This window comes from Nicotiana sylvestris, chromosome 3, assembly GCF_000393655.2.
Source record: "Nicotiana sylvestris chromosome 3, ASM39365v2, whole genome shotgun sequence".
Lineage (NCBI taxonomy): Eukaryota > Viridiplantae > Streptophyta > Magnoliopsida > Solanales > Solanaceae > Nicotiana > Nicotiana sylvestris.
This window is the reverse complement of record NC_091059.1, coordinates 213,173,323-213,186,919: the sequence shown is the minus strand read 5'-3', so window position 1 is coordinate 213,186,919 and position 13,597 is coordinate 213,173,323. Positions and strand designations below refer to the sequence as shown.

Here is a 13,597-nt window from a genome sequence, read left to right as displayed (position 1 = left end):
ACATAAATTTTTGACCCACTTTAAAAGTTATGAGTTCAATTGAACCCGTAGCTATAATAACCTCTGACCACATGCACATTATACAACTCCAACTTTTCCATTTGCTTGGTTACCTGGTACAAATTTTCTCTGGCACACCCATGAAGTTGGGTATGTTGGGCCTTTATTTGTGGATTCCAAGTTGGGGCCATCTAAAGACAGTCGTTCTAGGCCAACACTAAGACCTGCCCAAGCCTAGCCTTAGTCCCCTTTTGAAACACTTGAAACCCTCACGTTTCACTCTTGTTTCCCACTTGTAATTTCACACGAAATTACCCATACCCATCTGCCTAAGTCACAAAGGCCCTATTTATAGAATATAGGCAGCCCTTAGACTTGACAGCACATGACACTTGTCATCTACAACGTTTGCCACTTGTCGGGCTAAGACAAATCTGTTCCTAACATGTAGTTGACATCCCCAACTACTTAGGACACAATATACACGAAATGGGGTCATGATACAAGCATAATCAGATCATGGGACAAAAGGGTTATGACAAGGTAACCGCCAACTACTTTTCATGTGCATTGCATGTGCCATCTTCACTTGGCCAGTTGATTCACGCCCAAGGCTGGCATTGTGCCCAGCCTTGGCTCATCTTGACATTGTTCCGCGCCAATGCCTTGCCCGCAATCCGCGACCTATGATTTTGCCGCACATGCCCGACGTCACTGCCGCCCGCACACTGCCTTGGCCGAGTTTTTGCCTTGCCCATGTCAACCTTCATTTCTCTCGTGCCATTGCTTGTATTTTCCTTCACATAGCTTTGCCTTATCTATTGAAAGCCTTTTCCATCAACCTGCATTTCCGTCTTGTCTTAGCTTAGCCCGCACTTAACTGCCACAACCCAAAGTGTCGTGCCACTGACTTTGGCGCGCATGTCGTGCCATGCCGCCCTAACATTGCCCACGCAGCTTTGTCAAGCCTTTGCCAAGCGCGCCTTGCCTGTCCCAAGGCCTTGGCCAATACTTGCCTACAACAGCCCTCAATGACAATGTCTTGTCCGTTATCCACATGATCGTTTTGCCCGCACATAGGCCAAATGACAAGGCCATCACGGCCAAATCCTTGCCACAGCCGTGCCACGCCCGATGACAAAGAGTCAGGCCCTAACAAACCACCCGCACCCTTTGAAATCGACGTCCTCGTCGAGCCATCTTAATGAAGCAGCCCCAAGGGGTTGTTGACATACACCGCCCCTGATGCTCCATTCCCATCTGCCACAATGGCATTCGTCTCCGCCACTTGTTCCTATTTTTCTGCAGCCAGCATAACATTCACTCTAGCCTGCACCAGACAGTCCTTCTTAAAGTGCGGTCCCCCACAAGTAAAACAACCTTTGAACTTGCCGCTCCTTTCTTTGCCGTTGTGAATCTCTTGTCTCACATTCTTAGCAAATCCCTCATCTTCGGCAGCTTGGCCCTTCCCACTTTTCTTCCATTCCTTAGCGTTTTCTTTCTTCCCGCCAGCCTGTGAATGCGAAGTTTCAGCAGGGTCATCACCTATGTTTAGGTCGGCCAATGCATCTGCCGCAGCAATGGCAGTAGAGAGGCTTTGGACATTCTGCCTTCTCAACTCCAATTGCGCCCAGCCCTTCAATCCACTCATGAAGTAATGCAGCTTATCTTCCTCAGCCATATTACTTACATTCAACATCAAGGATGAAAATTCCTTGACATACTCCGCCACCGTGCCACTTTGTTTCAAGCGATACAGTCCATCTCGTGCAACCCATGACGAGTTAGTTGGAAAGAATTGGGATTTTAATTCCTTCTTCAGCATCTCCCAAGTTTCGATCTTGGGCAGTCCAACACTTTCCACCTCTGCCATTCATGTACGCCACCACACTTTTGCATCATCCGTTAAATACATTGGTGTGATCGTCACCTTTTCATCATCCTGCATACGGGCAGCCTGGAAATACTGCTCCATATCCCACAAGAAATTTCCAGTTCTTTGGCACTTCTTGCACCCCCATATGCCTTTGGCTCCGGAATCCTCAATTTTGTGCATTCATCACTTCTAGGGACAACAGTTTGCAATTCCCTTCGAAGCTGAACCACTTCCTCACGCAGTTCTTCCTTCTCTTGGCGTACCAAGGCCATTTCTGCCAGCGTTGTCTCATGTCTCGCTGCATAATCTGCCTCTAACCGTGCCATTCTCGCAAGAACAGAAGAATCGTCATTTACTTCGAGAGCCTGCCCAACGAGTGCTTCCAACTGCTCTATCCTTTGACGCAGTTCTGCATTTGTGCCACCAGCCATGTTCTTAAATAGCCCAACGAAATCTGCCACCGATCGTCTTGCCACTGCCACGAACTTGCCTGGCTCTGATACCAGTTGTCACGGGGGCGTTTTTGGTCAGTCAAAACTCACACCCGCGTGGCAGTCAAATTGCACACTTGACTCAGCCTTCCCCAAACACTTAGCCAATTTTCAGCAAGTTTGGCTTAAATGAAATTTTGGCAGCAATTCAATAAGAACACAAGCATATACGGGAAAAATCCCAACCTTTGCATTAATATGGAAAATATACAAAGGACCCCTCACTTTGCTATGAACACAGTCCGTTCACAGCCCACTTTTGACAAAGTACACAAGTCGTTCTAGGCCAACACTAAGACCTGCCCAAGCCTAGCCTTAGTCCCCTTTTGAAACACTTGAAACCCTCACGTACCACTCTTGTTTCCCACTTGTAATTTCACACGAAATTACCCACACCCCTCTGCCTAAGTCACAAAGGCCCTATTTACAGAATATAGACAGCCCTTAGACTTGACAGCACATGACACTTGTCGTCTACAGCGTTTGCCACTTGTCGGGCTAAGACAAATCTGTTCCTAACATGTAGTTGACATCCCCAACTACTTAGGACACAATATACACGAAATGGGGTCATGATACAAGCATAATCAGATCATGGGACAAAAGGGTTATGACAAGGTAACCGCCAACTACTTTTCATGTGCATTCCATGTGCCATCTTCACTTGGCCAGTTGATTCACGCCCAAGGCTGGCATTGCGCCCAGCCTTGGCTCATTTTGACATTGCTCTGCGCCAATGCCTTGCCCGCCATCCGCTGCCTATGATTTTGCCGCACATGCCCGACGTTGCTGCCGCCCGCACACTGCCTTGGCCGAGTTTCTGCCTTGCCCATGTCAACCTTCATTTCTCTCGTGCCATTGCTTGTATTTTCCTTCACATAGCTTTGCCTTAGCTATTGAAAGCCTTTTCCATCAACCTGCATTTCCGTCTTGTCTTAGCTTAGCCCGCACTTAACTGCCACAACCCAAAGTGCCGTGCCACTGACTTTGGCGCGCATGTCGTGCCATGCCGCCCTAACATTGCCCATGCAGCTTTGTCAAGCCTTTGCCAAGCGCGCCTTGCCTGTCCCAAGGCCTTGGCCAATACTTGCCTACAACAGCCCTCAATGACAATGTCTTGTCCGTCATCCGCATGATCGTTTTGCCCGCACATAAGCCAAATGACAAGGCCATCACGCCCAAATCCTTACCACAGCCGTGCCACGCCCGATGACAAAGAGTCAGGCCCTAACAACCATACAGTCATTTCTTGACAATGCACGCTGAAGTGTTTGTTATGGACACTCTAACTTTTACACATAGTGCATATGAATCATTTTCATACAATAATTAATATCCGACAGTAACAAAACAAAAAATGTTGTTAAAACTCAGTAAATGAAAGATTGAATTATATATAAATGCATCGTATCTGCTCTATTTGACGTTTGTCTTTAGCAATTGGTAAAGTATCTCATCTTTACCAGTTCAATTAAGCTTTTAGTGTTTGTCCCATCAGACAATAACAACTACATTATTTTTTTCCTGTACTTCCCTATCCTTACAGGAGATATGGGATTATATATGGTCCTTCTAAACGAAAATCAACGGAAAAATAGAAGTCTAAGGTGTTTACTCGCTCCAACTGTGACAAACCAGAGAAACAAGAATACATTCATTACAGTTACACAAGTTAGAAGCTTATCTTGATGACAATAGAAGGACTTCCTTTTCATGAGAAACAAGACACAATGTTTTCAAAAGAAAGCCCATTAACAGTGGCGGAGCCACATTGAACGAAGGGGTGTCAAGCGACACTCCTTCACTGAAAAATTACACTATACTGCTAGATAAAATTTGTTATTTTATGTATATTTACAATACGTTGACTTTTCTTGAGTTTTCGATGTATCTAATTATTTATATTTTGATGCCCCTTAATGAAAATTTTGGCTCCGCCACCTGCCATTAAGGACTAATTGGAGAGCAAAAATAGCTAGCACCTTGAAGTTTCAATTTCTGGTTTTTGCCAATCCAATTGGTTGGGCTTTACATGGGCAGATCCACAGGCCTAGGCTGCCCAACGCACAAAGTAGAGAAATTAACAACCCAAAATAAGGATGCCGCTGTATCCTTATTTTCAACTGTCGTAAGGTATACTTTATCCTTCTACTCTGCCATGGCCTGCATGAGAAGTAAATGTGATGCGGGAAGATTGAGATTGGCATCCAAAACCAATATGGTCTTGATCAGCTCTTTGCTGGAAGGTGGCACATAAAACAAGACAATTCTAACATTCAATTGCCGCCTTTTCTGCCAACTCTTTTACAGTCTGCATGTTCATTCCTCCCTCCAAATCTCAATTTGCAGTACGTTAAACAATGAACTGATACTAAAGTGTAACGCAATCTTTAATTATAACATGTCCTTAACCTTAATAGGCCAATTCACCTTTGGTGGATAGAAATCACCATCTTATCGATACTTGTGACATGGTTGCATGCATTAACTCACTATTGCTTAGTTGTTGCATGGGGCGCATTTAAGCAGTCTATGATCAGTCTATGTGCCACTAACACATTCGATTTCTTGAATAAGGTCTACAAACCTGTTTATATATAAACCTGTATGATATTTTGTACTTTGTACAGAGAATGAAGGACACGTATTAAACTATTCAAAGAACAGTAAGAACACATCCAGATGAAAATAAACATTGTCACTCTAATTTTGTTAGCCCTGCTCTTGATCACTTCAACTCTATTAGTGGAAGCAAGAACTAGGAATGATGAAGAGAAGAGAAGAAGCCAAAGGAGAAGTAGAGCTGTAGGAAGCAGTAGAAGAAGAAGCAGTGGCGGAAGAAGATCAGGGTCTTCATCTTCACAGGGTTGCGATCCTTTATATTCATACCTCTTTGGAAATTGTGGTCAATGGCCTTTCCCTCGTAATTCTCCAAACAACCCATTTCAGCCACCCACCCGGCCTTCTCCTTCACCTCGCCTCCGTACTCCGCCCCTCCGTCCTCCGCCACAAGTTATACCACCACCACTTATCCCGTCGCCGCCACCACTCGTCCCTTCACCTCCAACAGTAACACCATCACCTCCGCCGCTTGTAACACCTTCACCTCCGCCGCTTGTAACGCCATCACCTCCGCCAGTTGTCTCCTCTCCTCCACCGGCTGTAACACCATCACCACCACCAGTAGTCTCTTCTCCTCCGCCATCACCACCATCAGCCTCTCCTCCAGCTTCACCACCACCAGCCTCCCCTCCAGTTTCACCACCTCCTCCGTTAGTTCCATCTCCACCACCACCTTCTTCCCCGCCGCCAATTCCACCACCACCTTTAGTTCCATCTCCACCTCCTCCAGAATCTCCTCCCTTCATAATATTTCCTCCACCACTAGTTGCTTCGCCACCTCCACCGGAGGAACCTGTCTTCCCATGGTTATCCCCTCCTAACGCAGACACTCCAGCTTTTCCGTTATTTTCTCCTCCACCTTTAGTACCCAATATTCCCCTCCCACCACCTCAACAACCAGATTTTCCACCGCAAACTCCACTTGTCCCCATATTTTCTCCACCAGAACAAGATTTTCCCCCAGCTACACCACTTGTCCCCATATTTTCACCACCTCCATTCTTTACTCTTCCGCCGCCGGAACAAAATTTGCCTCCAGCTACACCACTTGTCCCCATCTTTCCGCCATCAGACGAGCCGCCAGTGATACCTGATCAACCACCAGACAATTTTCTGCCGTCACCGTTGATTCCTGATCAACCACCAAACAGTTTTCTGCCATCACCAGTGATTCCTGATCAACCACCAAACAGTATTCTTCCATCACCGGTAATACCTGATCAACCGCCGGAAACATTTCTGCCGTCGCCGGTGGTTCCTGATCAACCACCAGAAAATTTCATGGCACCACCATTGGTTCCTGATGTACCAGAAAGTTCAATGTTACCACAACCCTTCATATCAGCACCACCAGTCCAACCAGCCGAAGCGCCGCCAGTTGCGGTTATTCCGCCATTTGAGCTTCCGCCTCAGCCGGACTCGCCACCATCCACCTGATAGCTAAGTCTAATTATGAACTCAATGTTAAAGGTGATGGATGCTGCCCCATAATTGAAGCTGCATGGTTTTTCGTTATTGTTTCATTTCCTTCACCGATTGTAGTAAATTACCTGCTTATAATCTCTTATGCTACTGTGAAGGATTGCTTTATTTTATGATTGCTCATTAATTGATAACATGATCTTTCAAGTCATCGGCTGGACAATTATCTTAATAATCTACATGTTCTTTTTGTTTTTCCCCATTAAGAATCTACGTGTTCGTTTCACTTTACAAATGACAAATTCTGGTCAATTTAGTTTAAATTTAAGTAAAGAACAAAGTTTAGCTTAAGAAATATACGGTTAATCGCATTAATTGCCGAATTCAGAGCAGAAATAAGAAGGCCCCTAATGCGAACCTAGGCCTAGACCCTAGAGTAGAGAATCAAAAATATTTGTACAGCAAAGCTCAGGTAAGAAAAATCAGGAGAAATTCCATGAGATTGATTTTGAGACCATTATCATCCAAGTGGAAAGAAATTATGTCCGCAGATTCTTGCAATTAATTTGTGGGAACGGGAAAGGGAAACAAAAAAAAAAAGAAAAACACTAAGAATTGAACTCACACCTAGGGGTGACAAAATGGTTAAAAGAAATCAGTTAATCACCCATATTATTTGCTAGAAAATAGGTTGGATAATGGACTTTTTAAAAACGGGTCAAATATGGATAAAAACCATATAAGAGTCTAACTTTTACATTTTTAAAGCCTCAAATTGGGGGTTCCTCAAGTTAGGGAGATTAAGTGTCACGGCCCAAAATCCCTCTAAAGGAGTCGTCTAAACTAGGTAAGCCTAATATTTTCTGCAATAACATGGATATTTACTAACTTTAAATTAAATTACTCTGAATAAATTACAATTCCCAAAATCGGTAGTACAAGTCATAAGCTTTTCTAGGAGTAGTTATACAAAATAAATACATCACTGTTCCGAAACAAGGGAACATATGGAAATAAGTACAATTGAAGGTGACTCTGAGGCCTGCAAACGCTGCAACAAGTTTACTTTGAGTCTCCACCGCAACGATCCGTACAACCACTAACGATCAATTACCTGGATCTATACAAAAAAAATGCACAAAAGAGTAGTATGAGTGTCACACCTCCTTTTTCCGCCCCCCCGCGAGGGTACAAGGAGCTTTTCCAATTAAAGGACAATCGAAACGGGATTTGTTTGTTTATTTCAGAGTCGCCACTTGGGAGATTTTAGGGTGTCCCAAGTCACCAGTTTAATCCCGAATCGAGGAAAACAATGACTCCATATTACAGTCTGCGCACCAGAAATCCAGATAAGGAATTCTGTTAACCCGGGAGAAGGTGTTAGGCATTCCCGAGTTCCGTGGTTCTAGCACGGTCGCTCAACTGTTATATTCGGCTTGATTATCTGATTTTATACAAATATGAACCTATGTGTAAATTTTATCTTTTAACCGCTTTTATCATTTACTGTTATTTGTATCAAGAATTGCAACATCGTGGAAACACATCTCGAACCACGTCACATCAATGCACCCGTGGTTGTTGGCATATTTCCACTCTGTTGAGATTTGGATTTGGGTCACATAAATGTGCACCCGCGTTTAAGAAAATTAAATTATTAAAGGCGCGCCTAAAGAGACTAGCGTATCATTTACTTTGGGTAGGGCCGTGAATTTTGCTAAACGGTCCATCCCGAAGTCTAAGCAATTTTAAAGTAAATATTTACTGAGGGCCCCGCAATTTTGTATTTTTATTCGGCGAGACTCATCTCATTCTTATTTTTAAAAGGAATTTGCAACGTCATGGACACGCATCTCGAACCACGTCACAATCAATGTACCCGTGATTAGAAACACATTTCGACTCCATTGAGATTTGGATTTGGGTCACATAAATGTGCACCCGAGTTTAAGAAGGTAAGATTTATCAAGGCGCGTCCTAAAGAGACTAACGTATTGTTATTTTAGGAAGAGACCGTGAAGGTTCATTAAACGGCCAAATCCAAAGTCTAGTCAATGGTTATGTATTTATTGAGGGCCCAACGATGTGTGATTTATTTGGCGAGGCTCGTCTCATTTTTATTTTTAAGGATAAACCTACAGTGACTACATTTCTTCTATTAAGTTTGTCTCTAAAAATAAAAGAAAATTTCTCAATTAATTACATGCTGAAAAACATAACTTATTAGTTATTAGTTTACGGCTAATGCGAATGGAAAATTGCGATCGAGTTTGTACAAGGAAAAAAAACTGCTTTCATTCTATATTCTATTATTCAATAATACTAGAACATGAGATTGACACATCATAATATCAAAACAAATTAACTAGTATTTGATTAATTTAAACTAACATTATTAGATTAAGAAATTATACATATGCAACCCCATTACTCATTAATAAATCGACTACATTTTTATACCAAGAAAGGAAAACTATATTCAAACACAAATCTAAACGGGAGGGATTCAACAGGAACGAAGCCTGATTAATATTTCATTTCGCTTCAAGCCGAGAGTGTACAAATGTGTACCTGGAAATGGCAGTACAAGAAGAAAAGAAGTAGGAGTCAGCAGCAATAATACCACAGCAACAGCAGATTCAGCAACACCGCAAAACCAGTAATGACCAGTAGAATAACCCAGTAACGGATTGAAAAATCAGCAATACCAAAGTGTAATCGCAGTCAAAGCAGAAGAGAGACGGATACAAGATGCAGTAGTTTACTTATTTTGAATAACACTCGAGGAAAGGCAAACGAAAATTATTTAAGTGAAAGTTCAAATTGTCTTTCTCTTTTCAAAACTCTACCACACTTCTTCAGATTTTCAGAATGTATTACTCTCAAAAATATTCTCCCCAAAAATCTCTCTAGAAAATAATCCTCCTCCTAATAATCTTTTCCCCCTCTTTCTTCCAAATCTCTCCCCAAATTCAATCCCCTTATCCTCCCTTATATACAAAGCAAGACCCTCTTTTACCTCTTTCCCCTTTAACTTTTATTATTACCCACACTTTTACTAAAAGTAGTCAACGTGGGCCCTCCGTGTTCCCTCTTTTTGAAAAGTAGTCAAAGTGGGCCCCCATGTTCCCTCTTTTTGAAAAGTAGTCAAAGTGGGTCCCCTTGTTCCCACTTTTTGAAAAGAAGACATCATTATCCACCTTTTCCTTTTTGCTTTTATCATTACATCTTGTCCCCCACCATAATTAAATAATCTGCAATTGGTTAATTCCCGTATTACCCCTAAAACTACTGTTACTGCCCTGATTCAAAATCTGTTATAACTTCAAAAATCTGTCCAAATAACAATTATCGCACATTTAAATAGCAATTAACTATAAAAATCACACAATTTAGACGTTAAATGCTAAAAATGCAACGTACATTATTTTTATGATTAAATAAATACTAAATACAAATGCGACATATTTTTGTAATTTTTTTATTAATTTAACCAATAAACACGCACAGACAGAAATACAAATAATTATCAAAAATGTCACAAAAATTCTAAAATTGCACGTAAAGGAAAATTATTTTATTTTGGATTTTTTGGGAGAAATTCTCTCATGGGGCAAAAATCACGTGCTTACAGCTGCCTCTCTTTGCCCGAAGACACGAAGGGTTTTCGTGCAAAGATAAAGTGAGCGATTTTTGCCCATCCGAGTACTCCGTGTGAAGCATTTTTGAAAAAAGATTTAACCGAACCTTTGCTTCAAAGGTTTCCTACATATCCCTGGCTAAAGGGGAATCAAGTTAATGTAGTTCGGGAAGTTTTGGTAGCTGGGACTACCATGGGACTGCAATGTTACTGTTGTTGCATGCTATTACCACTGCTTACCGATCTCCTTGTTACACCGTGCTTAAAAGGAAACAAGAAGCTAGGCTAGACTGCAACTTGTTCTTGTTGCCTTGCTTTCTTGTCTGCTTGCATTTCTTCCGGTGCTTTTCTTCCGAGACTTCTGGCCTTTTTCTTTTCTGAATACCAGTTTTTATCATTTTGTTCGGTCCGCTGGGGACATGGCTTTCTTCATTAAGCTTTTCGGCGGTTCCCCTGGGATACAACTCTATTCATCAGATTTGTTATGCTGGGCATGATTTAATGTTCATATGCCACTTCTTTCAAAATGCGTCTTTTCTTCCTTTTGACACATGCACTTGAGTTTGTGCTGGGACCTCTTGTTGCAACCTTCTGCTTCCCGGTGCTGGGGATTTTTATTGTTTCCTGCTGGGGATTCCTGTTGTTACCTTCTGCCTGGGGTGGGTTGCTGATTTCAAGATCTGCAATATAAGACTGAAAAGTATTCCTCTCGTTATAAAGGTGGGCGCCTGAATGCAAAAATATGAAATGTATGCCCGCATTATACTGGTGGGCGACCTAGAACATGAAATGAAAACACAGAAATGTATTCCAGCATTATAATGGTGGGCGACCTAGAACATGAAATGAAAAGACAGAAATGTATTCCCGCATTATACTGGTGGGCGACCTAGAACAGAAATGAAAAGACCGAAATGTATTCCCGCATTATACTGGTGGGCGACCTAGAACATGAAATGTATTCCCGCATTATACTGGTGGGCGACCTAGAACAGAAATGAAAAGACAGAAATGTATTCCCGCATTATACTGGTGGGCGACCTAGAACATGAAATGTATTCCCGCATTATACTGGTGGGCGACCTAGAACAAAAATGTATTCCCGCATTATACTGGTGGGCGACCTAGAACAGAAATGAAAAGACAGAAATGTATTCCCGCATTATACTGGTGGGCGACCTAGAACAGAAATGTATTCTCGCATTATACTGGTGGGTGACCTAGAACAAAAATGTATTCCCGCATTATACTAGTGGGCGACCTAGAACAGAAATGAAAAGACAGAAATGTATTCCCGCATTATACTGGTGGGCGACCTAGAACAGAAATGTATTCCCGCATTATACTGGTGGGCGACCTAGAACAAAAATGTATTCCCGCATTATACTGGTGGGCGACCTAGAACAGAAATGAAAAGACAGAAATGTATTCCCGCATTATACTGGTGGGCGACCTAGAACAAGAAATGTATTCCCGCATTATACTGGTGGGCGACCTAGAACAAAAATGTATTCCCGCATTATACTGGTGGGCGACCTAGAACAGAAATAAAAAGACAGAAATGTATTCCCGCATTATACTGGTGGGCGACCTAGAACATGAAATGTAAAACAGAAAAGTATTCCTCTTATCATACAGGTGGGTGCCTGTCTTCAACAGCAACTTTGACATATCCTATTCGAGGGCGGATGGACCCGACATATCCTATTCGAGGGCGGATGGACCCGACATATCCTATTCGAGGGCGGATGGACCCGACATATCCTATTCGAGGGCGGATGGACCCGACATATCCTATTCGAGGGCGGATGGACCCGACATATCCTATTCGAGGGCGGATGGACCCGACATATCCTATTCGAGGGCGGATGGACCCGACATATCCTATTCGAGGGCGGATGGACCCGACATATCCTATTCGAGGGCGGATGGACCCGACATATCCTATTCGAGGGCGGATGGACCCGACATATCCTATTCGAGGGCGGATGGACCCGACATATCCTATTCGAGGGCGGATGGACCCGACATATCCTATTCGAGGGCGGATGGACCCGACATATCCTATTCGAGGGCGGATGGACCCGACATATCCTATTCGAGGGCGGATGGACCCGACATATCCTATTCGAGGGCGGATGGACCCGACATATCCTATTCGAGGGCGGATGGACCCGACATATCCTATTCGAGGGCGGATGGACCCGACATATCCTATTCGAGGGCGGATGAACCCGACATATCCTATTCGAGGGCGGATGGACCCGACATATCCTATTCGAGGGCGGATGGACCCGACATGTCCTATTCGAGGGCGGATGGACCCGACATATCCTATTCGAGGGCGGATGGACCCGACATATCCTATTCGAGGGCAGATGGACCCGACATATCCTATTCGAGGGCGGATGGACCCGACATATCCTATTCGAGGTCGGATGGACCCGACATATCCTATTCGAGGGCGGATGGACCCGACATATCCTATTCGAGGGCGGATGGACCCGACAAATCCTATTCGAGGGCGGATGAACCCGACATATCCTATTCGAGGGCGGATGGACCCGACATATCCTATTCGAGGGCGGATGGACCCGACATATCCTATTCGAGGGCGGATGGACCCGACATATCCTATTCGAGGGCGGATGGACCCGACATATCCTATTCGAGGGCGGATGGACCCGACATATCCTATTCGAGGGCGGATGGACCCGACATATCCTATTCGAGGGCGGATGAACCCGAAATATCCTATTCGAGGGCGGATGAACCCAACATATCCTATTTGATGGCGGATGAACCCAACATATCCTATTTGATGGCGGATGAACCCAAAATATCCTCAAAACTTGAAAATGTCTTACCTCAAAACTTGCTGGGGATTATTTTGCTGGGGATGAATTTTCCTTTTCTTCCTTACCCACTCTGGGTTGTCCGACCCTCTTGAAACTTGGTCAAAACTTTGTCGAGGATGCTTCTACATCTCGATGATCCGCTGGGGATAACACTGTGAACCGCTGAGTAACCCTGCTGGGGATAACACTGCTGAGGATAACTCTGCTGAGTAAATATGTTATCTTACTCCTTCCAAAACTACTTCCTTTTAAGTAGGATGTTTCATTCCTCTGCAAACTACTTCCACCCCCCCCTTTTTTTTTAGCTTCTTCCTTCGAAGACTACCTCCCTTAAGACTCGTTTTGCTTTTCCCCGAAAGGAACCGCTGAGGATACCGATTTTCACCAAACTTGTGTTGGACTCCTCGAAAATGCTGGGGATAACACTGTTGGGGAATTATTTACTTACCTGTTGGGGGATAAAATGTTATCAGCTGGGGATAACGCTGTCGAGGATAACACTGCTGGGGGATTCTGATTCCTTCAAAACTAGTGCTTCACTCTTCTGAAGGCTGTTGGGAATGATACTGGCCTTCTGCTTTTTCTGTCTGCTGGGGAACAACTTCCTCCATTGAAACTTATTATGTTGGGGGCAACACTGATTCAAAGACCACTTCCCTTGAGACTGGTGTTATCTTTATTCTTCCCC

At 43.6% G+C, this 13,597-nt stretch overlaps 1 protein-coding gene across 1 annotated transcript; it reads left to right on the top strand.

Moving 5' to 3' along the window:
• Nucleotides 1–5,049: 5,049 nt before the first annotated feature.
• LOC104224056 (leucine-rich repeat extensin-like protein 3) lies at nucleotides 5,050–6,426 on the top strand. Its single transcript, XM_009775614.1, has one exon. It carries the CDS (start codon nucleotides 5,050–5,052, stop codon nucleotides 6,424–6,426), a length of 1,377 nt encoding a protein of 458 aa, XP_009773916.1.
• The last annotated feature ends 7,171 nt before the right edge of the window (nucleotides 6,427–13,597 follow it).

Excerpts from the sequence above, each read along its gene's own strand:
- LOC104224056 (XM_009775614.1), top strand. The coding sequence starts at position 5,050 with ATGAAAATAAACATTGTCACTCTAATTTTGTTAGCCCTGCTCTTGATC.